We start from the raw sequence: 27,252 nt of genomic DNA on the forward strand, positions 1-27,252 counted from the left end.
TTTAAAATAAGAGATACAATTTTGAGACATGGGTCAAAGATTGTGCAACACAGGAAAATGCTGTGTTGCTATTTGCAGTTGGGGTTGATATTTTAAAGTTTGACTCAGACTGTATATTGGAAACTAGTGCTTCTACCAAATGTAAGTTGATTAATGCTGGGTTTCATTCCCTATACCTCCTATTTTCGGTAAAGCTTATATTATGTATATGTAAACCATAAATACAAAGCTATTACAATGACAAGAAAATTGGAAGCTTAAATCTTTTCCTCTTTTATAAAAATACACATCTTCTGTTCCTACACTGCTTGCAGCTGGTTCTGTTTACCACAGGGAAATGTTTCAGAGAGCATGCAATTTAATTTATTAGACCTGGAGTTTAATATTATTCAAACTCTTATTTAATATAAGTTACATTCCGCTAACTTCATAAATTACTGAGGTATAAAGCCAGCTAAAAATGAGACATCTGTTAAAAGTTCTACAACCATATTCTTCTATTCACATCTATGTACAATACAAAATAAATGCCATCTGGGGTAAGGGAAAGAGAGGGAGAGGGAGAGCTTTGATAGACAAAGGAAAAAGAAAAAGGTAGGGGGAAAAGTCATCCTGTTTTCATCCATCTCACCTGCATAATTCGCTGTGATAAATCAGTTGAAGCTGAGAGGTCAAAAGTAGAGTTTGTGATAAAACTAGGAGCAGAATCATTGGATTTGGCTTCTCAGTTGCAGAAGGTAGAGAAACAATAAATACAGAAAGATACAGCAGGTAAAAGGTAATAGTTAAATATAGTAAAAATGTGTTTCTGAATAAAGGCAAAAAAAAAAAGAAATGTTTTCACGGCAAAACATTTGATGAAAAAATCCTCAAAATGTAAACAAATTCATGGGAAAGGCTTGATTTTTCTCTCATCAAGATAAATTCTTATGGTACAAAAAAAAGCAACAAATGTGTGTGTTGTGGAAAAAAAAAATTGGTCATGTTTTTGGCTGTTCATGTGCTTGGCTGTTCATGTTTTACTAAAAAGGCCTATTTTCTAAGACCACAACAACATTAATTAATTTTTTTACCTTTATCACAACTGTCCCCCGTGTATCCGCTGCCGCATTCGCAATATGCTTTCCCAAGTCCTGAAAGCCTACATTTGCCATGTTTACACCTGATGGATTGGCAGGGGTTAAACAGCATTTCCTCTTCATCACAGAGGACTCCCCCATGTCCCTGCAGGCATTTACAACTGTATGAAAATGCATTGATCGGCAAGCAGGTACCATGCACACATCTACAGGGGAAACAAGCCCAAGAGAATAAAAATAAATTATTCATCAAAGTTCAGGCCAAGCAACATTAACTACAAATACTTTGGACTGTACTCAGGAGAAATTGCTTTTGTTTCTAATGGACTTTTTGAGTGAGATGCAGTGAAGTGGTTTATAATTGGTATGCAGGTTTACACAAAATAAGCTGCAGTACAGAACTCTCTCTCACCAGAAAATAGCCACTGTAGATGTGTTATGGAAAAATTTTACAAGCCACAGTTACTAAAAACAACATTTCCTGTCTACCTAAATTTTAAGCATGCTTTTGAGAACACAGCAAAATCAAGCCAAAGAAAAAAGAAACTCACCTGAAATTCTGGTTCACGTATCATTTAAAAGGAACTCCATATTGTCACTCATGAAATATGGGGCTCCCAGCACAAAGACAGGTCAGGCCCTTCCTAACAGAAACTATTTTGACTCAAGAAATGGTAGTATCAAGCTGAACATGTGCTTTCCCTTCAAATACATTAGTCTGCATTGCCAACTGCCAGTAGCAGGGTCTTGTATGAGGCAGGTCTGTGCTTCACTGCAAGGCAACAGCACTCACCCAGAATTCATACCAAACCTCACATTAGAGGAGACTGTGCATTATCAAGTCTCACCCAAAGTGATTGAAGTAGCTAATCTCCCAGTTGAGCTTTGATAAACATTTGTGGCAGGCTCAAACCTTGTTAGACAAAAAAAAAAGTGAGTTAAGCTGCATCTGATAAGTTCTGATGTATAGTGGTATGGGAACACACAGCTGGTCTTACTTCTCTTTGAGAGAGAAGTGGTGCTTCCCAAAAGGAGGATGCTTAATTACCTGTTCATAGGTGTAATTCTAGGGGATTTCATCTTCAAAACATCGCCAATGACTCAGAATAAAATTACTTCCCTTTCCTCATTTTTTAGCACAGGGTCGATAATTTCCTTCCAAAAAAAAATGTTATTCTCTTTCAGTGTTGTTTCCATAGAAAAATTTCTATCTACATACAGTTTCCTAGGGAGATCACAGTGAATATTCCTGTGTGTGGAGGAATGCAATCCTGACATACAAGTCACCCTTCCTGATGTTTCTCCTCTCTAATATTTTTCCTCTCTATAGTGTAAGCTTCTTGAGCTTGCAACCTCCTTAGTATGCTATGTATGCCACCTAAATAAATGCAAATCTTTAGATAAAAAAATACATATAAAAATCCCATTTGATCTAAAATAAAATCATTTGTTTCAATTTGAAGATAGCAAAAATTCATCGAAAATTGTATGACGTTGTAAAAGAAGAATTCTGTTAAGAGCAACATCTCATTTTGAAATTTTTAAGATAACATAGCCAGTTTGGGATTAAAACCTGCAAATATAAAACTAATAGGTTAAGCACTTCCAACTTCTCTATTAGTCTGTATATTGAAGCAACTATATTCTCTACAAAAATTAAAAATTGTTCCTGTGGTTGAAGTCTGATATTCCAAGACTGTTATTAAGCATTTAAAATGGAAGGCATAGACAGTATCACAGGGCAGATACCTTTTGTTTAGTTTTCATTATGTTCAGCATTTGATCTTTTCACCATTTATAAAACATCCACTTTTAGGACATCTGATCTACAAAGTTACTCATGTGGCACTGACATCCTGTCATACTCTATACAGGCTTTAGATATCAAAGCAATCTGTGTCAAGATCAAGTCAAAGTTTTGCTTTGACTTAGAAGATGATTAAATTTTAGCTAATGCCAACTCCCATACTTTTGTTTCCACCTGCTCTTTGAAGTTCTAAATTTCATCTTCAGACTGTACTGAAAGGAACATCAAGCTAAGTGCAAACTCTTGGGCACAGTTTCATCTCATCTAATTTTAGGTACCTGTGTCAGGCACTCAAGTTAGATGTATAATTGCCATAAGCTCCAGACACAGTCATGGAGAGAAATGAGCTTACCCAGAGGGTGATTAGACAACTTGAGGTCTAATTTATTCTTTTGAAATGTGCTTATTCCTTTACTGACTAGAGAACAAACTTTGGTCACTATATGTTGAATTCAAACGCCTAGATGTAGGTAAAATAAATCTATCTCAAGCCTTTTCATGATGTGCAGGGATCTCCAAAAGATCATCTACATTTTTGAAACAGAGATCACAGTGAGAATTCTGTTGCTCAGATAAAGCAGCATGTCAAACTGTATTAGATGGATAAAACACATCTATTCAATAGACAATTTAGAGATGAATCAAGAAATAAAGAATTAAAATCCACAGGAACTAAAGAACAACAAAGCCCTCCTCCACTCAAAATAATTTTGGTTTGGCTTTCTGTCTTAAAAGCTCACAGCACTGTATACAGCTGAACCAAACCCAATACTTTTCAAGAGCAAACAAAATATTAATGCTGTGCTCCCTTGCTTTTATCTTTGATCCTGCCTACCTCTGATACTGAGAACTTGTAATTTGCTGCAAAAACCACTCAGTTTGGGTGCTAATGTGCACAGTTATAAGAACCTTTGAAGAATCTAGTATTTCAAGGACAGTTTAAAGAAATTCTTCGGCTTTTCTTATAGTAGAACTTGTGGTTACAGTTTGATGTTATTTTTTAATCCTAAAGTATAGAAGTATAAAGTCACACTTGTATTTTTTAACCTGCTGCGACTACCTTTCTTTAAAGTTAAAAAGAGAAAGAGGACAGGGTAAGAAAAAGACCAATAAACAATGAAATGGTATAATGACATCCTTGAAATCCTGACTGCTCTAGCTCTGGGAAAAGTTCAAAACTTAATGGCACTGAAGGAGTCTATAACCCATATAAAGAAAACTGCATTATAAAGCATGCTTACTGCTGTATAAAGATTTAAAGTGTCAGACACTCCACACACTATGTGAAAAGATTATTTAAACATCATTTTATATGGGAGTTGAAAATCATCTTATTAGAATCTCTTAGCCAACTTAGGCCACTGGTCCTTAAAAGTCAAAAATTACATAGGTAAATGCTGCACTGAAAAAGCAGCAGCCAAAAGATCCAAGCAGGCTTACTTTACCAAAAAAAAGAGATATTTGCCAAGCTGTAATGAGTACAGTGGTAATGACAAACAGAATGACATCTTGTTGCCTAAGATCAACAAATACAGAAGAATTTTGAACTTCTGAAGTTTCTGATCTTCTTGTGCTGGGAGTCCATGAACCCAAATTGAATCTGTCTCTACAGCAAATTTAAAAGATCAATACTGTCATATACACAATTATGCCCAACTTCTTCTCTCTCCACACATTTATATACATGAACCTCTCTAGAGACATATATAAAATGTCTAAACTAAAATTTTCTGCTCAAATCAGTAAACAGAATTAACACACTCAGACTTAAACAGAAGTTCACCATAAAGATCGAAATCTATTTTCCTGCTAAAACCTGGGGTACTCTGAAAATATAAAATATTAGATATATCCATTTTATAATTTTTCAAAACACAGTAGGGAATATTAATAATAATAATAATAATAGTATTATCTTCCTCTATACAATTGAAAATAAGCCTTCTTCAAAATTATTTTTGTGCCAAGGGTCATATCCACAGTTGCATCAGTATATCTCATTACAAAAGAAGCCCATTCAGAAGTATGTAAGAGAACCTCCCAGGCTTTAGGCAGAACTTCAGTGAGATGTGTGAATCTGTTCCTCTAAACTGGGGACTTTTCCTCATTAGGTTTATGGAAAGAATATATACTAAACCTGGATGCTGTTTTCACTTTTCCATGCTCAGGTTATGTTGCTTCTTGCAAGTGTGAACTTTTATGAAAAAAATATACATAACAGGAGACTTATATACATATTATACTACTGCTCTTTCTTGAGGAAGGACATACTTATTTCCAAGACATGGGTCGTTAGTTTGTTGATCACAGAGTGGTCCGGTCCATCCTCCTTCGCACTCACAGGAAAAGCCTGACTGGCTGGTAGCATGGCATGTTCCATGCACACAAACTTTCTTATGACAAGGCTCACAACCTGGCAGAATTCCCACTTGCAGTGGCACATTTCTGAAGTCCTGGAGTTCACTGTTGATATATAGATTACGGATGCAGCCATGGAAGCTAGTGCCATTCTGCCCTGGGGACTGGCGTAAAGCTGCTATGTTATTTTTCACAGGCATGCCTAGGAAATTAATAAAAGCAAATAATCAGTGTAATAATCTCACAATTTTCTATACCCTTTTTTAAAATTTTTAAAACACTTTTAAAGGACTGCTTCTTCTTAATTAATTATTCTTAGCTATTCAGACTAGAACCATGAACAAGAATCTAATTTTTGGAAATTTTCCTGGTTCTCAAGCATGTGTGTAAGCCAGCTCCGAACCTGTAAGTCTCTAAGTCACACTTAAGAGATGTATATAAGACTTCATCATACAGGAAGCTCAGAACTGTGAAAAGGTCAGCTCTGCCTGGTTTTGACCTAGTGCTTTTAAGCCCAGGATAGCACATAGTTTCTGAATCCCAGAAAAACAAAAGTTGTTGAAATTTAGCAGCTGATACGGCATTTTTTGTAAGCTAAGATACTCAAATCCAGAAAAATTTAGTAGGACCAGCTCATCAAAATGGGGCTGGCATACACATTTCAAATGTGAAGTTTTGCTATGGAAAATTTCTTGGAAAGGACAGGTTGAGGTTCCAAAACTAAAAATACTTTTGTTTAGCATGTCTCAAAAACAGATTAATGAAATAAAACTGAAAGCCATCCATAGTTTGATATTACAGTCTAAACCAGTCAATAATAACAATAATTCAATATCAAACTACTTAGGTGTATAAACTTTTAGGTAATGCAAATGTCCACAATGTTGACCATTTTCAGAGTAATTCCTCTGTTACAGTCTATAATTGTAACAGGTGAAATTACAGCTGTAGGTGTATGTGATGCACTTATTCTGTTATGATCATTCAAGAATAATTCAGAAGAAACATTACTATTAAACTTTTTCTTGTAAACATGGAAGTTTCTTCTACTCTACCCCCTGCTTTTCTTTTTTCTTTTAACTTATTGCCAACATATTAGCCCATAGTAGGTAGTCCTTAAGATGCTATTTTCTAAAAATGAATACACAAATGCCTAAATGAATCCCAAGACTCACGAGTAAAGGAAATCAAAGGGCACTGAGCACATTAAAAAGGATCTGTTTACCTGAAAATAAATATTCTTATTAGCTGCATAGGTTTATTCCTAGACAAAATCAACAATTTTCATTCTGGTACTTAGATAATGACAAGAAAGCAGCAATGTTCTGCATAGCTGCTCCTTAATCATGTAAACTGATACTTCTAATAATTTTCTGTATTACTCTGAACAGTTAAGAGTCATGCAGAAATGCTTTGCAACCTAATGAAGTAGACATGCCTTTCATTTAGAGGTTATTGTAATTTCATTTGTGCTAGGCTTCAGTGATTATAGAAATGAACAATATTGTATTCATATTGTTGAAGAGCCTAATCTTCTTTGATCTTATCAGTTAAGTAAGTGTATTGGGTTTGTGTGGCCAGGCTTTGGGTAGTGGGGGGCTACAGGGGTGGCTTCTCTGAGAAGCTGCCAGAAGTGTCTCCCATGTCTGACAGCGCCAATGCCAGCTGCCTCTAGGATGGACCCATCAAGTCTGCCAAGGCCAAGCCAGTCAGTGATGGTAGCAACAGCTATGTGATAAGATATCTAAAGAGGAAAAAACCCCAAAAGAGTAATTGCGCAGATGTGACCAGAGAGGAGTGACAACACTGTCAGAGGAACAGCTCTGCAGACACTGAGGTCAGAGAAGCAGGAGGGGGAGGAGGTGCTCCAGGCACTGGAGCTGAGATTCCCTTGCAGCCCGTGGTGCAGCCCATTGTGGAGCAGCTGGGCCCTTCAAGCCCATGGATGTTCACAGGGCAGCAGATCCACCTGCAGCACATGGAGGAGCCTCATGCCAGAGCAGGTGGATGGATGCTCGAGAGAAGACTGTGACCCCATTGGAAGCCTGTGCTGGAGCAGGCTCCTGGCAGGACCTGCAGAACTGTGGAGAGAGGAGCCCACACTGGAGCAGGTTTTCTTGGGACTTGTGACCCTGTGCGGGACCCACGCTGGAGCAGTTTGTGGAGAACTGTCTCCCATGGAAGGGACCCCACACTGGGAGAGGTGAAGGACTCCTTTCCCTTAGGAGGAAGCAATGGCAGAAAGAATGTGATGAGCTCACCATAACCCATATTCCTCACCTACCTGCATTGCTTACAGGAAGGAGATAGAGAATCGGGGGAGAAGAAGTTAAGCCTGGGAAGGAGGGAAGGGTGGGGGGAAGGTATCTTTAGTAAGCGTTTTACCTGTCCTTATCCTACTGTGATTTGGACTGGAAATACATTAAATTAATTTCTTCAAGTTGAGTGTGTTTTGCCACATCAGTAAACGATAGAGGATCTCTCCCTGTCCACATCTCAACTCATGAGCTTTCATTAGATTTTCTCTCCCCTGTCCAGTTGTGGAGGGGGATGGTATAGTGGTTTTGATGGGCACCTGGCACCCAGCCAGGGTCAAACGTTAAAAAAGGCTTTGAAGTATTATATTAAAGGACTCAGACTGCAAACAATCAGGAGTTTCCATTTCCTCACATCTACTCACCCACCACATTCTCAAACCAGGGACAGGGCAGAGTCATCAAGGTCCCTTCACCCTGTTGTCTCCCTTGAAAGCCACACTCAGCTAACGTTCATGGAAAAGGCTTGAAGTATCTCAGCAGAATAGATGCACTGAACTTACTCCTTGTAAAAATAAAAGGTGTATAAAACTAAGCACACCAATGCAATGCTGAACTAGATGCTATACTTGAAAGTGTCAGGAAACTTCGGTGTGATTTCTGGGAAACATATAAGCATGTATGTATGATACCAGATAATAGGCGGTATATCACACATCATTCAGAAAAACTTTTGTCTACATTCTCTAATAAGGAAGATGTTTGGAAACACAACGCAAACATATGCACAAGCTTTCAGCCTATACACTTTTGCTTCTTCTAGCAAGCTAACAAATGTCAGAAGGCCGAAGTGTGTAAAACCTGCTTATATTCTTTAGCAATATTTCTTAGATAATTTTTATATAAAGATTCTTTGCCAGTTAGGAAAGAACTGTGATAGAAACAATACAGACAAATACCTCAGATCTATTTTTGGCAAGGTAAGAGTGTAGTTCCCACCCCCTCTTAAGCTTTTGGAGACTGAACCAGACTATGGGTAAACTGCTGTTCAAGGAGGCAAATGGGAAGAACCTCTCTTAAATAACAGTCACACAGTAAAACTGTCAAAACAAGTATCTTATTCTAGAAGCTGCCAGAACAGAGCAGGCACAAATGAGAAGCAGCTGATAGTCTACCTGTCTCAGAAATAGGGACATCCATGAAAGAAGGTGCCACTCTCAACTAGTAAAATATGCTCTAATTTCTGAGAGAAGAATGTGAAGTATCAGTGATGTCTGTGACTCCTTTGAAGAATTTTTGAGAAGAAACAGATTGTCCCTTAAGAAATCTTACAAAAGCCATGCACTTTCAATATGTTTTACTGAAATTTGTTACAGAAAGACTGAAAAATATGAAGCATGTGTATTTCTGACCACACAAAAGAGCCATATACTTGGAAAGGTAAAAAAACCCCAAAAAGTATAAATTGATTATCTCACTTTTGGTAAAAATAATGTTAAATTATCCCTTTCAAACCAAGCTAAATATTGTGACCCAAGAGCAACATTAAAAAAAAAAAAAGAAGTAGGGGGAAGGCAGGAAGAGATGGAACGAGAGGGAATGAGAGCACACACTGTACAAGGGCTTGCTGTCAAGTCTGAATTTCATCCTGCCAACTGAGGTGATGCTTATCAGAAATGCCATTTTAGCAGGAAAGTGGTAAGAGTAAGTTACATGATGATATAGGTGTCAAACTAAGACTTTGGCAAAGATAAAAATACTGCATAAAATCCTAGTGAGAATTTAAGTTCTTAACTGATGGAAATGTGTGATAAATTCTCTAAAAAAATCTAGATATAGTTGGATAAGAAAAAAATTATTGAATCTCAAAAAGATGGGTAGTATAAAGATACAAGAGTGAAAACTACCATCTTGAGAATTTAAAAAAAATCATAAATACATAAATTAGATAAAGAAGAGGAAAGCTTGAGAGCTGAACATCAACCTATTTGGTTCTTTTATTTTATTATCATGTTCTTCTATGACTGGTTTTCATGTTTTTTTGAATCAACATTTTCTATGGCAGCAGAAAATTGTCTGTTTGGAGCCAAAATGTGAAGAATTATAATAGAATAAATGCAGGACCTCCCTAAAGAGCATGCACTAGAATGCAAAAGACTGCTGCTCTTAGGTATCAAACCACTCAAGGAAAAGATTATTTCCAAAAGTTATTCTTCCGATACTTGAAGATGACGATGCAGATTGGTATGATTCTCCCAGTGGAGGCACAGATCTGCAGGGTGAAGAAGCAAGGAAGAGAACCATATGTCACAAATCAACATCACCGTGTTAAGAATGTGCCCAGAATAAATGTTTACAGTTGGCAGGCTGGCCTCATTTCATCAAAAGGTGCTTAGAACAGACAGGAGGATTATTGTTCTGCACTAAGCTCAGATTTCAAGTAGTACAACTGGCCTCAGCAGTCATTAGACAAACTAATGTTGACAATACATGTAAGCAAGCACACAGTGTCTTATCAGAGTCCAGGACCCCTTCTTGCAAATGTGGCATAGGACACTGTGAACAACAGAAGTGATACACAGGAAAAAAATGCAATGTGCTTCTACAGGGCAATCCTCATTTGAAGGCATCAGTACCTCACACAAATGTACCACTGATAGCATAATTTTTTGCAAGGAGGCAAGATGCTTAAGTCTAAAAAGTTATTCTCAGGCATAAAAGAATTAGGCAAAAATGAAAAAGAAAGTAAATATTCTTTTTATAGAAAGATCAGAAGGAAACTCCTTACATGCCTCTTGTAGGAGTATAAGGTTAAACTCAGAACATGAAAATTTGTAGAATTTAAGCAGTATTTAAAAACCATGCTGAATCTCTGATCACAAAGAACTTTGACTTGCTACCATGTGAGGAGGCATAAAGTGTGGGCTGAATTTTCTTTTCTAGATTGCACAGGCCATCAGAAATCCAACAGGAACTGCTAGTTAAAACAATGTGTTTGAACTCAGAGTTCTACAGAGTAAATTGCATCAAATGATCAGAATTTTTCAAATACTTTAGCTGCACAATTTAAATGAACAATTAAAAAAAAAATTTTTTTTCTCAAAAGAAACAAAAACCAGGCCCTGACAAATACAGTGAGGCAACTGTCCAGTTGGTTCCCTTACCTAGTGTCCTAACTCCTATCAGCCCTAAGCAATAAGATCTCCAGACATAAATTATACTTCGTGACATTATACACTGCTTTCATTTCCTGCAGATACCAGTACAGGGAAATAGAAATGTAAACCGAGCAAAACAGAATGCTACCATTCTACACTTTCTAAATATGCATTACTAAATCTTCATGCAGTTAAACAATGTTAAGCACACTTCTTCAGTATAATAAAAGGCTAAATAACAGTAGAAAATGACAAGATTTTATAGTCATAAAAAATAAACGCAATTATAAAAAAGCAACGGGTTCAGTTTGAGGACAGTATTTCTTAAAATTGAAACTATTGACATTAACTGACAAAGTTTCATCGTAAGGTGTTATGTCAATGAATGAGTCTCTTACCATGTGTTTCTTAAAGCATGCTACCAGAGTAAATTGTCCATAATATCTCTAGTAAGAAGCAGTAAGATCCTCTTACCTCCCACATACAGCGGAGAATCAAAATTCAGAGTGGATTGCTTGGACAAATTGGTAATTATCTTGGGACTTCCTCCATCAATAGATAAAGATAGAATCTGATCCATAGCTAGTAGCTCCACAATGTGGAAATTGCCATCATTAATTGTTTCCACACTGCAAAATAAATATTAATATTAAACAGGTTAATGGTCTGGTTAGAACAGTTTTTTATCTTCTTCCCCTTCAAGAGTCAATACAGTTTCAGAACAGAACTTCTCTAGGAGTGCATTCTCCTGAACATTACATTTGAGGCAAAGACATGCATGTATGCTTAAAAGCCAACACAATGTAACATCCCTTCTTCTGCACTAATGATGACAGGGCTGGAATACTTTTTCTATGAAGACAGGCTGAGGGAGCTGCGGTTGTTTGTTCAGCCTGAGAAGAGAAGGCTCCGGGGAGACCTTAACAGCAGCTTTTCAATATTGAAAGGGGGCTTATAAGAAAGATGGGGAGAGATTTTTTACCAGGGCCTATGGTAACAGGACACAGGCTGTTTTAAACTGAGAGAGCATAGATATAGATCAGATAGACTCTACTAAGTAAAAGAAGTGACATAAAGAAAAATTTCTTTAATATGAGGGTGGGTTAACATGAAACAGAGAATTTGTGAACCTTTTATTGGAAATGCTCAGGATCAGGTTGGATGGGGCTTTGTACAACTTAATCTAGTGGAAGTTGTCCCTGCCCATAACAAAGAAAGTGGAACTAGGTGATTGTTAAAGGTCCCTTCAACCTTAACCATTATGTGATTCTAATGTTACTTCAAGATCATATATGCATGCAAGTCTGTGTGTATCCTACACTTTGCAGAGTATTGGGTTTACATATCTTGCTTGCAAGTATGAAGGCCTGAGTCAACTCCAGTGATACATAAATCTACTATTTCATGGAATATGGAACTGCATCTAACTTTAGTCCTGCCAGACAAAATCACATCATTGGTGCAGACAGATCCACTGACACTTGCAATAAAGTTGTTATCTTTACTGGGCATGGTTATTTGTGTTCAGCTTCTGGCTAGTACAGTGAGTATGAATATTGTATTCTTTTTCTTTTTCTCGTCTACATACACCATTTCCTTCTGCTTACTAACAAGATATGAACTCACTAGCAGGAGAATGCCTGAAGGCTGTCAAGGTGAAAATGCTTGTTTCAAGCATGGGTGCTTACCCTGCATAAGGACAAGCCTACTCACGTTACTAGGCACAAGAAATGGCTGCGGGTGCTTATCAGCCTCAATACCTACATAGCAAGTGCTTAAGTGCAGGAACTACTCTGCACTTGAACACAGTTTAAGTACATCAGAGAAAGAAGAATATCATTACTCAATTCTGGGACTGAATATATCATTGTACTTGCATAATTTGTAGTCCATTTTCCACTGGAGAAATAGAGCTGAATATATGCATGGAAGGTGTGAGCTGTAGTCCAGAGACCAGACATTAAAAGCATTCCCATGAAAGCCTTTATTTGTTTCAGGGCACCACCAAATAAGTGAACTTAAGCCATTGAAAAAAGTTATTTAAATGAACCAATTGTATGATAGCCTGAAATGGACTGAACAGTCACACAGTCAATCAGCTCCTCTCATTGAGAAAGCAGGATAGCTGAAAGGGATTAGGTTCCTAAATCTCAAGGCAAAAATCAAGCAAATTACCTTAAAACATCCTTTGTGATGTTTTAATTAACCTAACTGCTTTTGTCCTGGAACAGATCAGCAGCACACATGGTCATTCACAGCTGTGACACATTAAATACCTTCTTAGCCATTTATTACCAACTCCACAGTGAACAGCCTCTGCTCACTGTGGATCAAAGATCTGTATGGTAGCATGCATGCTTTACATAAACCCAGCTCTATGTGAGAGTGCAAACACATGACAGAGCAAACACTAGCACAATAAACACTTTATGGGAGCTGGCAGGAGGGGGACTGCCAGTTTCCATGAGTGGAAAGGAAATGGTCAGGGCTCATCATTGCTAAAGAGCAAGATTTTTTCAAGGTACCAAGAGGTTTGTTTGCTCTGATCAAGCAATATAAAAGATGCCATGATTAAGTTACTTAACACATTTCAATGAATCCAGGCAAAAAAAAAAGTGCTAAAAAATCAAAGTGCATATAACTTCTTGACTTCAGGAAGCAGGAAACCCTAATATAATGTTCTTGTTTCAAGGAAACTTATTTTACAACTTCTCAACCTTTCACCCAACAGTATTTAAAAGAATAAGAGCAACACAGAAAATACATTTTTAGAGCAAGAGGTCATACCAGGGATATACAAACCATAATGTGTAAGGGGAATGTGTCTCTGATAAGATTATTAAAAGCCTCTGTTTTAAACTGTTTTACTGGTAAAAATTTACTGCACAAAGAGGAGCCCTCCTAGGTAAGGGTGGTTTAAATTGAAGGGGAAATAAACTCAAGGCATATCTGCGATATTTCCTGCCAATGCACTGACATTACTTCTAGCCCATTTCCCATTGGAGATATAAGAGTTGAATGCATAGATCGTAATGAAAAGCTGTAAGAGGAACTGATTTAAGGCTTCTGATACTCCGTAGAAGAATAACGATCTGGGAAGAAATACTCCCATATTTCCAATAAATATATGATGAAAACTAGTTTACAAAATGAAAAGGGGTTTTTTGTTTGTGTAAAAAACAGTTAACATTAAAAATGGATGCCTAGACAGAATAAAACACAAGTGAATCAAATTTTTCCAAATAACCATCTCCAATGAATGAATATTAATTATTGGTCTTGGCATCATCTCATCTTGTTTTACAGACTGACTGATGAATGCTTTTGGGATGATGGCTCTTTCAGCAGTCAGTTCCCATGAACTGGGACGGAGGAAGGAAACAAAAGGGAGGGACTGAAGGAAAGACTGGAAACATTCCAGGAGACAGCTTTAATAGGCAACAAAGGTACAGAAAGACAATGAATGGATAAAAAGAAGGTAAAGACCTTAAAAAGGGCAGAAAATACCACAAAGATCCTAGGAGGGTAAAACCGTAAGAACTGGAAATGATGATGAGATTAGAGTAAAAGATCCTGTGCTACAACATACTTCTTTCTAGAACCTGAAATAGGGATTGAACAGTATGCCATTTGTAGAGCTATCACTAGATGCACATATATACCTATATACAAATGTGGAGATGTATATATGGCTTCCAAAATGGAATCATGAAATCACAGAATCTTTTAGGCTGGAAAAGACCTCTAAGATCATCAAGTCCAACAACAAAACCAGCACTGCTAAGTCCACCAAACAGTGTCCCTAAGCACCACATCTACACTTTTAAATACCTGCATGAATGGTGAGTACACCACTTCCCTGGGCAGCCTGTTCCAATGCTCGACAACTCTTTACATGATGAAATTTTTCTTAATATCCAATCTAAGTCTCTCCTGGTCCAACTTGAGGCCTTTTCCTCTTGTCCTATTGCTTGTTACTTGTGAGAAGAATCTCACCTGGCTACAATCCTCTTTCAGACAGTTGTAGAAAGAGATGAGGTATGCCATCAGCTTTTCCTCAACAGCAGGAGACTTCACTACAGTTGGACTATTACACGAAAGTTTTCAAATATCTCAGTAACTCACCATCACACTTATTTGAAATTAAATGGAGGTTAATAACAGTAACAACAGTAATAGAAACAAAAATAATAACACTAAAAGTGTGTATCTGCTTCACTAAACAGTGTCACTCTGTAACATGTCACTACATTTTCCATCCCTTTCTTCACTACACTTGCATTCTTCATATGCCACATAATTCAAAAGAGACAATCAACTATGTAGGTGAAATGCTTTTTATTATTTTGTAACAGTAACCTAAATGGGACTTTGTTAATTGGTCACTTTGTTATTAAGTCCTTACATGTTTATGTTTTTTTTTTCCTGTGTGAGTACTGTTTTTCAATCCTTCTCTAGAAAACTATAATGGACAAGTGTGAATTATCAGTATTTATTATATTTCAATAATGCTAGAGAAAGCATTAAATTTATGAGAAGGAAATATATGTTTTGAATGGGAAGAAGTATTCTAGATAGATTAAAAAAATGGGAGCCAAAATAACTTGAAACTACATATGACCCTCATTCATAATGCTTCTTATTCTCAGACAGATGTAACTATTGAAATAAAAATCAACAAAAATAATTAAACTCCTGAAAAAACAATCTAAACTTTTTGTTTAGCCCTAACCAAGATAGAAAATAAAAATAATACTATTTTCAATTGTAGAAACTTGGAAAAGTGAAAATCTACACAATTGAAATACATGCACTATTTCTACATGTTAAACCATTTCATGAAGTCGTAAGGAAACCTTATGAAATACAAATCACATAAAAAAAAAGGACTCTTAAGACGCTTATTGGGTATGTTTTTTCTAAACAGCTTTATATTGTGTTTTATAGACTTTTCCCCCCCCTGTGGAATGCTTTTAGTAGTCTACTAAAATGATAGTTCCCTAGGTGCTACTACCTAACAGAGTTTAACACTGTTTCACTGCTATATATATTTAAGCTTTTGATTTTGTATTGCCATAGGAGTACAGTCATTTATAAAAATCATTTGTTTTCAGTGAGATGTCCCTAACAGAATGCAGAACAGTGTCACTGCTACAAACTCTATAAAGTAAATATACACTATATATAATTTTATAACACGAAATAGAACAAAAAGAAGATTCAAGGAAAACTGATTTAATACTTCCCCTTTACTTCTGAAAGTAGTTTTAGCACCAAGAAGGCAGTCAAGGCCAGGAAGTGATGCCTGTTGTCTTTCTGCTCACTCTTGCAATGACTGTCTGCAAATTTTTGTGAAGTTATATAATACCTCCCAAAAAATTCAGGTTGTACTTTTTCAGAGAACCAGAGAAATTTGATTTTAAAAAACCCTCAAAAATTATTCTCCAGAAGCAGCTGTGGATTCTCTCTCTTAAATACTTAGGAAGCAAAAGTCATTTCTTTTTCAAAGGTAGTGCCTTTTTTCAGAATCAAGCTTTTAGCCTTCTCTTCACTTGCCAGAGGAAAATCCCACATTATATGACTGTCTAACAGAGAAGAGAAGCTTCTATTTAATTTCTGCTTATACAGTACAGTTTTACATTTTATTCAGCACACTAGGAAATTATTTGGCAGTTACAACAAAGAAAAAACTCCAATGCCACTTGCAAGCTTTACACAAATGTATAAATATTCTGCTGAAAGCTAACTCTTATTCTGTTTTATTGCATCAAATAATATATTTATCTGACATATCTGCATTAGAGTTATTTACCAAGCCAAATCACATCTTTTGGCAAGAGGTTTTAAGTGTCTGACAATACATTCATTTGCATATATTTCTTTTAACCATCTATTAAAAAATGTGACACTGATATAAGGAATGAATATAGGTTTTGTTTCAGTCACAAATGTGTTTCATCCAGGTTCACCTGTAAATAGCAGAGGCTGGATATGATCCTGTGTCATAGCTGACCCTCACTCTACCCCGGTACAGTTCCACTGCTATATGATCTTTATCACCTTTGTACAGCAGGATCCCACTGTCTTCATCTGTGGCAATCTAGTTAAAAGATAGAAATATTTAGAAACAACTAAAATTAAGTATTTAATAAAAATGAGGTATTAAGTGAATCTCTGAATTTACTGCCATAATCTGTTACTTCATAATAAAATTCTGTTTTGAAGGGCAACCTGACAAAACTCTTTCTATTCCTATCAATAAGCCCACCTTCTCCCATATGAATATAGTTATTGCATTAACTCTTCTAGAGTTTTTAGCTCAAACTGTGAAAAGCTCTTTAAGTGACCCAACGACAACTTTGGGTAATTTTCCACATCATGAAAAGTCATTTATTCTCATTTCCAGAAAAGACAATCTACAATGCAAGCAAACTTACCTGTAGAGTGATATTGGTCTGGGGGCGTATCTTAGCTGAAGGGATTTGCAGATAGGATTCTTTGTTGATGAAGTTTATACTAATCAACTTTTCACATTTCTCACCCTGGTAGCCTGATAAACACTGACAAATTGGTTCACTTTCTTTTATGATACACTGGGCTCCATTTTGACATTCATAATTATCACAAGGGCTGGTGCGAGGTAGAACCATTGGTGGTGAAAATTCACAAAACAAGCCACTAAATGAAAACAGAAAACAATCATTATTTCCAAGAAAAAACAGCTTTGACAGAAGACATACGTGTTTGTACCACCTTCAGATCTTTCTCACCTGTATCCTTCTGGGCAAATGCAAGTGTATCCATTAACTGCATCAGTGCACTGCGCTCCATTTTTACATTTGTTGTCTTGGCAGTCATCAAAGTCAATATCACAATGCTCACCTACATATCCAGGTGTGCAATCACATCTGTAAAACAGGAAAGCAAATCAGATAGCACAGTGCCCTTTAATGATCCAGTGTGATTATGACCAAGTTAAGGAACTACTGTATTGTTTAAAAATCAAGGAAAAAAAGGCATTACTGTTACTTTGTGTGTAAAGACTATATAGCTTAATCATATTATTAGATGGGGAATCTACATATGTAACGAGTAGAGGTTTGCTAGTTAAAATGTTTACACACCTGCTATTATATTGAAGAATTGTGTGTAAATCTAGAGAGCCCTCATAAATAATTTTGACAGTTTTTAGAATTTATGAGCAATGCAGAATATTGCAAGATGTTGTTCGTGGCTGCAAACACTAAATATAATCAATATTGTTAACTAGTGAAACTGAGGCAAATAGTCCAAGTCTTGTACTGATGGTTATTTTCTTTGTCAACTGAACAGCTATGAACAGACCAATGGTCCATTTATACAGTTTAAAGGTTATGCATAATTTTTTCCCTTACAGTTCCACCAGTCTGATTTACTGCAATAGCTCCATGGTTGGTGAACTAACAGAAATCTCAAAACACATCATCTGCCATCCCTGAACCCCCACTGAACTAGAAACAGCTCATCCTCAAGAGAGTATGTAATGGTTTTTGTTTACTTGTTTGGGTTTTTTCCATGTGAAACTCTCATTGCTAATGCTAGTGACTTTTCTTCGGGGATTTCTCATATGTAAGACTGAGTGAATGCCCAGAACTCTGTGAAAAATTAATGGAAAAGATTACAAATCCATGCATCCAACATGGTATTCTTTTTAATTAAAATGTCTTTAATTGATTTCATGAGATCTTGTGATTCCCTCCTTGATGTTATTTCTTTCAGTATCCAAAATTTTCTCTAAGCTGGCAAGTGTGATTTTAAATAGCCGTGTAACTTTAAATTTAGTACTTCAATCAAGTATGTCTCATTTTTATTCAACAACATGCATGAACAAGAAAAGGGAAAAATATAAAGCATGCCATTAAAAGTCTGACTGAGATACATTCTTGAAGTATACTGCATGTGATGTTTTCTGATTTATAAGCTCAGAAAGTAACAGGAAAGGTTAATGAACTGGACAGTAAAGTATAAGACACTAAACTAGGTTTATTGAAGTGACATGAAAAAACAAACATAATGCACTACAACATAACCCAAACCATTTTTCTATTTTCCAGTTGAAAACTATCAACTTTATTTCACATACAATTGAATATTTAATATATTTTTCCCATATTTTAAATAAAATGTCATTTCATAACTAGTGGAAATGATAATAAATAATCTGATTTTAGCACAAAAGCATGCTATGTATAAAACAGGTACTTGTGAGAACAATTTAAAGCTGCAGGTTTCCTGTATTTATTAACCTAAAGCCTATAAAACAACTTTAAATTGTGCATACTAATTAATCATGATAAGGATATGGCATAATTAAAGATTAGCTTTCCTGGGGAGGGAATTCTTTGCTTTATACCTTTCAGCATGCCTTCCTAATAATCTCTTTCACAATTACTTCTCTAAAAGCAATATAATTATTTCACTTCAATTAAATGCAATTATTTTCCTACTGCCCAGAGTCCTAAAAAGGTTTTGCACAAACCATCATAAAGACTACCCTGTGTTTCCATTTAAAATCTGATTGGAATTAGAACTGTTAGAGATCAGTAAAATTCAGTAAAACATACTTAAGATAATAATGCAGCTTTACATGAAAATAATGGCCTGTTATGCTGTAATGCTTACTAATAATCAAAATTAATACTTTGAGAATAGAATTGACTTCCACTTAAACAGAAGGAAAGGAATATAGGCAGGATAGAAAAATACAAATTTCGATTCAGTTGGACTCTGAAACAATATTTCAGACTTACTTGTATCCTTTGGGTGTCAAGATACACTTTGAATCATGCTGGCAAGGATTCAGGTTTTGGGCACAGAAATCTAATTTCTCCTCACAGAGTTCACCTGAAATATAATGTATGTTGTCAATTCAGTGAAAATATCACAGTGACCTGAAAATAGCAATGAACAGAATTTTAAAAGCAATGGCTACAAATTCCTTTGCTAACACTGAAACATGCATACTTCTTTACATAGTAATAAATACGTTTAGAATAAATACTAATAAATAAATAGTAATACAGAAATAATAAAAATAAATAAGAATATACCTGGTAACTTCTTTATAAACAATATCAAGTTCAATCATCTATCCATGGATATAAATGTTAATTTTGTAATTTTTAAAAATTTACAATATTTATCCACCTCTGCTATATAGCAACACTAGTGATTGAAAGTCTTCCCACTAGAACAAAGCCATCAATATGTTTTTCTCTTATTTCTAAGCACATTATGCACAGATTTGCCCTATCACTATAAGCAATCTATTACCTGAAAAAAACCTGTTAATATCACTGCATGTCAATACAATTCCAAATATCCAAAAATGAACACTTGTTTTCTACTTTTCCTTAAATATGACTCTCCATTTTTTGCATTTGTTAATGTACCATAATTATCTATCATCTGTGAAGAGAAAAGAAATAATCTATGTAAAATATCTACCCTTCCCTGCTGATAGAGGCAGTGGCTCTAATTTCCAAAATGGGGTTATAATCTAAATAGTATTTTAATATGGTTAAAAATTATTTTATTTGAAACTTTATGAAAAGGAAACACATGTTTATAAACAGATCAACAATATCTTGTTCCCTGACTAACTCACCAGATGATATCACGAATAGCACACTCGCCAAGCTTGTAACCACTGGTTTGTAAGGTAGAGACACTTATTCCAGCATCCACATGAAGAATATATGTATAATGTACAGGTATAAACCCTGTGCCTGCTGAATTTAGGGACTGACAGATCCGTCAGACTCTAAAACTACGGAGGGAGTAGGATTGTCCCTTGTCCTCCATCCAGTAATAAAACATGAGCTGGCAAGTAAAGTAGAACTGTACATTAAAATGACAAAGAAAAGAGCAGAAGAAAGGATTGAATGATCAGACAATCAGTGCTCAAGCTGAACTTGCCTTCAAAGAGGCAATTATTTGGTATCCCTCAGTTTTACTGAGCTGAGCATGGCAGTGGCTTGCAGTGGAGTGGACAAATAAACAAAAACTTCAAAAGCGCTGAGGAATAGTCTATATTAAAGCAAGGATAGAGAAAAAGGCAAAATTGAATCAGAAGAAAAGATGGTTATGCCAGTAAAAACAGAACTGAAGCATATATACTAAGTGCAATAAGACATGGGACCTCTACACCTTCAAAAATGAGAGGACAAGCCAAAAAACAGCTAGACAAGTATTTTGCAGCCATTAAAAAGATACAGCGTGGTTCTACACAAAGATTTTTTTTTTAAAGATAAATAAGTAAGTAAATAAATAAATACCACCTTCTCAATTTGCAGGTAGTGCATTTTCTCTACAAACCAAATAAAGGTTTGAGTTAACATAAGAAAATGGCGCTCATGCACAGGCCACTTAACAGCCTCAGGAAAACTGTCAGCAACAACGTGACTTACTCATTATATGTAGGAAACTGAATGGAGATCAAATGCAGGCCACTGAAGACGACTAATACAAAGGATTATAATTCTATCCCCAAAGTCTCTTTGAGCTCTCAATAGAATTATTAGTCTGGAAATGTGCAACTGTTATGACTAGGTCAGTGCACAAAGAATCCTGAAATACCAGGGATTCTTTGCATCCCACGCTATATTAAACAAAACCCAGATCTCTTTCTCTTTTCAAAGGGCTTTGTTCAAACAAATACATATATAAGAGGTCTTCAGTGCTATTCTTCACATAGCATTTAGTCAATTTGCAGAACTTGTAATAGCTAAAATCTGTTTAAAGACCAGCAGTGTTTAAGAGTGAGATGCAAGTATGGGAACAGAGAATTCTGATTTTAAGGATCATGGGAGTAGAATAAGCAAAAAGTGACTCTTGTTTTAACCTAGTTTATGCACATTCCCATAGTTTAGAAATGTATGTATGTGCCTACATATATGTGGATATATATGCACATTTATATACACCTACACAAATATCTTATTATGGCAAATATTGTATATTAAATTGTATACAGAACTGAAAAAATATAAGACAGCCCAACTACAAATAATTAAAATGTGGTTGTATAGTACTAACAAAAATTGGGACAGAAACACTTCTAAATATTCCCAAGATTATTAAATCTAACAGCATATCAGAGTTTCTGAAAGTGATACACTGAGCCTCTCTCCCATGCAGGGCTGGAGCTTGCTGTCTCTTATATTTTCACAGCAACAGTTCAGTGAAAAAAAAACCAAAATACCTAGAAAAAGGCAATTTAGGAGTGGCATAGTAGGAGCAAGCACTCTTACCATTGCTGTCAAATTTATTGAACTGATTTTGCTATAGGATATTAATTGGGCCATGGCTTAGATTATCATTGGCACAGACTTCGGACATACCCTGTGGGGAAAATAGCTTTACTGAACAGTCTCTAAGCCTGACCATTTTTGTATATCCTGCCCCAGGTATTTAAAAAATACAGGATTTCTTAGAGTACACCGCATTTCAGTATTCATAGGTTGATGGCCCTAATATCTTCAGAACTATACTGAAAGCTGAATCACCTCATGTGGGGTGCTCAGGGGCACTTGACATCTCCTTATTTCCCGCTCTTAGCTGTGAATCCTACATAATGATTGGATTTAAGTTTTAAACAGGTTTACAGTTTTGAAAAAATTCCCACTTCAAATCATAAAATCAATGTTACACTACCAGGCGTACTGCAGCCAAACAGCTTGCAAACATCATCAAACATCACCAGGCATTTTTGAGATTATGGTCAGACTTTGATCTGAGTACTCTGTAGAAAAACACTTAGAAGCAGGACTTTTTGTGCTGTGACAGCAGGAAAGTAAGGAAACTTTCCCCTTGCATTTTTAAATTGTATGCATGGTGAATCACATCCCTGGAGTTTTAGTTAAACAGTCCATAGCAAATAGGAAACAGGATTCAAGGAAAAGGATATGGTAAACATGGTGGCCATATAGCAAAAGACTCATGTAAAAAATCCTATGATCATAAAAGCTAGCTTTACTTATACTACAACCTTCAGTCATTAAAAACCCCATAGCATTAATGACAGACTTGAGCACAGGATCAGTAAAAAGAAAAACAAGAAAAATTCAAGATGGAATCCAAATATGTACAACAGATACTCTATTTCTGAATGAAGATATAAATACCAGAAGAAAAAGCCAAGATAATCCATATGCAAGGTCTTCTACAGCTAATAGATAGTATTAATAATTGTTAATAACTGCTAATAGGTCTATACTCCAAATGGAGCATTCCCATGGCCAAAATAAAACTGAAAAAATTAATAGAAAAGGTAAGTAAATTATGGGATATGGAATCTGAAGCACTGAAGAGTATAGTTTCCTGCTAAAGAAACCCCTCCTTCAGCATACTGAATAATCATTGTGTTATTCAGAATTCAAATGAGACAAGGTGAAAGGGAGTAGTTAATTTTGTTGAAATGAAAATACAGCGATGAAAGTGAAACACTCATTGGAGAAAATACCAGATTTACCAAGTTAGGCTCCTTGGCTTTACTGGAAGGAAATCTTAGAGACTTTCCTGATTCAGGACACATAATACAATGTTTAAAGAGCATACTGCAAAATAATCAAAAAAGGTTGTGAGAAAGAAGTCTCAATTCAAGGAAGCTTGACACCAATATTTGAAGACATTCTTTCATTCATCTAATAATATTTTAACTGAGGCTTCTGTAAGAGCTTGGCTAAGTAATTATGTTTTTGAAAGATGGGAACATTTCTGTGTGTAGGAAAATAAGGAACAGACTAGTTTGTTTAAAAGTAAGTAGTGGATAAAGTGTCAAAAAACCTGTGAAAAGTTTCCAAAGTTTAATTAGAACCAGCAATAACTCTTTTCATAAGACATCTTGCTTAATTCATCTAGGGAGTCTGGATTCTGGTATAGAGTAGCATTGAAACCAGTGGAACTCTGTGTGGCACAAATGAACACGGCCCTCCAAGCTTCAGACTAATATTTACTGAGATTTTGCATAGATGATGCAGACTTAAACAGCCAGAAAACATTATTAAATACTGATGTATGCTGATGATACTTGATATAGCTATCCAAGGCTATTTATGTTTGCTAGATTCACAGGTCAGTTTGTGTTTCCCCTGAGTGTGTTAATTCACTCTTATGACTTGATAAGATTATAAATCACAAAAAACTTAATCACAGAGTACCAGGTTGATCCCTCAAGGATCATCTCTTGGCAAAAGCAGAACAGACAAGATGGCCCTGCACCCTGTCCAGCTGATCCTAAAAATGACTAATGTTGGGGAATCCACCACTTCCCTGGGAAGGTTATTCCAATGGCTCAGTGTTCTCATTGTAGAAAGGTTTTCTCTTTTTAAATCTAATTGGCATCTCCCCAGGAGTAACTTGTACCCATTTCCCCACCCCTTTTCCACGTGACTCCTTGTGAAAAAGGGAGTCTTCATTTTCCTTGCAGCCACCCTTTCAAATACTGGAACAGGGTGATAAGCTTGCCCCAAGCCTTCTTTTCTCAAGGCTGAACAGACCCTTAACTCTAGATTTTCCAATATGCTAATTACAGGCAAGGTTTTGAAGAAACAAGTTTAAAATCACCCTTAAATTATTAGCAAAGCTGAGTTTGCTATTTGAACAAAAACTAGACAGAGAATGAGAAAGCAAAGGTAGTCAGTTTTAATTATCAAAACTCAGGTTTTTCCTAGAAGAATTATTTCCTCTTCCAAAGTCAAAATACCAAATACCTACCACAGACTAGAATAGAAGGATTTTATATGTGTGCTTATATATTCATTCCAGCTTCTGAGCTTAGTTATGAAATACTGTGAGTCAACTTTTGCAGTGTTTATGTTTTATCAATTAGGTATCACTATCTGACTCTGTGACTGGATGTCTCTGTTTGATGTTGTGACTCAAATAGCCAATAGAGCACATAAGGGGTTGGAAAATGTCAGTGCCATTTAACAAACCATATACAGAAAATTGCTGCATTTTTATTAAGCCTTGAGTTCAATGTACAGTATACAACATAAATTATTTCAGGTCTTAAACTCATTATTCAGAAAATACAAATAAAAGTATCTACTATATGAGGGACAAAATTACTTAGAATTAACAAAAGTTTGCAGTCACAGTAGGATGCATTTTATAATCATATATCTAAATATTTTTTTGGAATTTAATTTCAGAGTCAAATTGCTGGATTGTTCCTATCTTTCACCATCCCGTAAGTCTTTCTTGCTATCCCCCGTGCTTGTGGATCTCAGTGTAAGATGGGGCTTATTTAGTTTAACATTTCTATTTGTTTTACATTTGCTGCTTGGTAACAGCAAAGAAATAGTAACTTTTAGGTAAGTAAGCTTTAAGACAATTAAGGTATACAGAAGGGTAGATCGTAGACCAGAATGAGTAATGGCAGTGATTAAACCAGTAGCAGGTAGCTTAGGTGCCACAAATATCATGTATAATTCCCCTTTATGCAAATGCAGTAAAATTACTTTACTACTTGAGCTTTTAATATAGACCAGTCATTTAAAGTATATTAAACTAGATGAAATAGAAAATTTTATGAGTGATAAAAAGCAAGAGTAACAAATGTATCTCTTTATTCTAAGAATATGTAACACATGCAGTTCTTACAAGGATGGGGATTATGATTTAATTTGATGAAATTATTAAACTTTTTATCAAGTTTGATGTCACATGATTTTCATTTGATTACTTGCATGCTTAAATTTCAGGAAGGTACTTATTTGATTAGCAAGTGAATTCAAAGTAGTAAAGCAGCTCCTTTATTGCAGTGGCAGGAAGGTTGTCTCTAAGGCTTGCCTAAACTGAGATAATTGCTTGAAATGATCCCTTTTTTTTTCTTAATACTGTCACAATTCAAAAGATGTCTTTCATGATAAAACTGACTGATCCTCTAAGCACCTTATAAACTATCAGTAACTTTCATGTTCCACTGGCAAGCTAATATAAATATGTATCACATGCACATCTGCTTAATTTTGGAGCTGAACTTAGTTCACGTCCCCTGGATGTTTGATAATTTGTTTGTGAGGACTTTGTTCTTTCTATAATCAGTAATTTTAATATGTTACAGTTCACACTTGTGTAATAAACAAGAAAAACAGCAGGCTATTTTTGCTGTCCACATGAGTAGTAATAAAATGCAAATACAGCAACATGTCTAAATGGAAGACAGTTTAAGCATGGAACATCTATGGTTGGAATAATTTTCTGGAAATACCTTATACTCTGCTTCAGTTACAGAGAAAATTTACATTGAGTTTATGTTGTAGTAATTATTCATCAGAGGTCTAAATTAATCAACATAGATGATATAATTGCAGTCTTGCTCAACATGTTACTTCATGGATAATGAACATATTTTCATTACTATATATAATCTATTATATTGCTTTAAAAACTGAAAATATATTTATCAAATTAATGGCAAATACACCACAAACTTATTAATTTGCTTTTAAAACTAAATATGCAACTTTGTACTGTCATTAACTATGCTAGGTCTCAGATTGTATATATGATTGGATTGCAGAGAAGATGGTTTATGTCTGTTAGTGTGATAGGTGCTAAGCAGAAACTTAAAAAAAAATTAAAAATTAAACACCCAAAGTCAGTGTCATAAATCTCATCAATATTACCTTTCTTTTACCACAGCCCCAGATTAATATGGCTATTTCAATTTGTTAAGATATTTACAGCAAATAAAAAGCCACAGAAATGATGAGCAAGAAGATTGCCATTTGATACTCCAGCATGTTTTCTAGTAACACAATCTATTGAAAAAATTAAAGCAAAACAGTGCTAAGTGCTATAACACAGAGAATACATTGGCACAGAACCAAGGGATGGCTTTAAGGTGAGGTGAATAAGGATTTCAGAACATAATAATTTAAGCTTTTTTTAGTCCTGTATCAGTGTCTGCACAAGTTTTTAATACATCTGAAAAAAAGACAATGAATGCAGTATTAAATTACTCCTGCACAGCAATCTGCATCTTCAACAACATCCTTTGGACATGGTATTCACAGCAACAGCCAAGTGCCTAATTTGAGGATTTGCAGTGAGCTTTCTAAATTATATCTATATACGATTTATTTGGTCATTTGTAATAACTGAAATCCATGCACCTTTAAGAAAAGGAAAGTGAGAAACCAAGGTAAGTGAAAATAGGCTTAAAAGACAACTGACCTTTTTCCACTTCATTCAGATTAGCAGCTTGCAGTGACAAAGACAGAAGAGACAAGAGACTTTTTACATTGTAATACGACAGCATAGCACATTAAGCTAATGCACAACTATAGCAGCAGAGAGGTTGATATAGCAAATGAAGCAAGCTTCAAAGTCTCACCTCCAGCAGAACAAAACAAACAGAAAGGTAAGAAGTACATGCCACCAGCGGCGTAAGAGAGGTTCTACTTCTGGATCAGTTAGTTCTGTGGTCTAATGACTGACGACAATGAGCAAGAGAAATGATTATCTGTAATCTATAGAATGTACATAAAATGACCTGAAGTTTACTAGACTGAGGTTAAAATAAAGGACATGGTAATGTTAAGAGA

At 35.6% G+C, this 27,252-nt stretch overlaps 1 protein-coding gene across 2 annotated transcripts in view; it reads right to left on the reverse strand.

Annotated features, from left to right (window-relative positions):
- The window catches only part of SLIT2 (slit guidance ligand 2), a gene marked incomplete at both ends in the record, with an annotated part of 259,444 nt that overhangs the window by 257 nt on the left and 231,935 nt on the right, over nt 1-27,252 (reverse strand). For both annotated transcript variants that reach the window (XM_082281842.1, XM_082281841.1), the window contains 7 exons: nt 1,074-1,285; nt 5,158-5,446; nt 11,132-11,286; nt 16,627-16,757; nt 17,095-17,335; nt 17,428-17,565; nt 19,447-19,540. In XM_082281842.1, the coding sequence (XP_082137968.1) occupies nt 1,074-1,285; nt 5,158-5,446; nt 11,132-11,286; nt 16,627-16,757; nt 17,095-17,335; nt 17,428-17,565; nt 19,447-19,540 (1,260 nt within the window). The remainder of the gene's footprint in view (nt 1-1,073; nt 1,286-5,157; nt 5,447-11,131; nt 11,287-16,626; nt 16,758-17,094; nt 17,336-17,427; nt 17,566-19,446; nt 19,541-27,252) is intronic.

The sequence above is a fragment of the Coloeus monedula genome (genome assembly GCF_965178545.1).
Source record: "Coloeus monedula genome assembly, chromosome: 5".
NCBI lineage: Eukaryota > Metazoa > Chordata > Aves > Passeriformes > Corvidae > Coloeus > Coloeus monedula.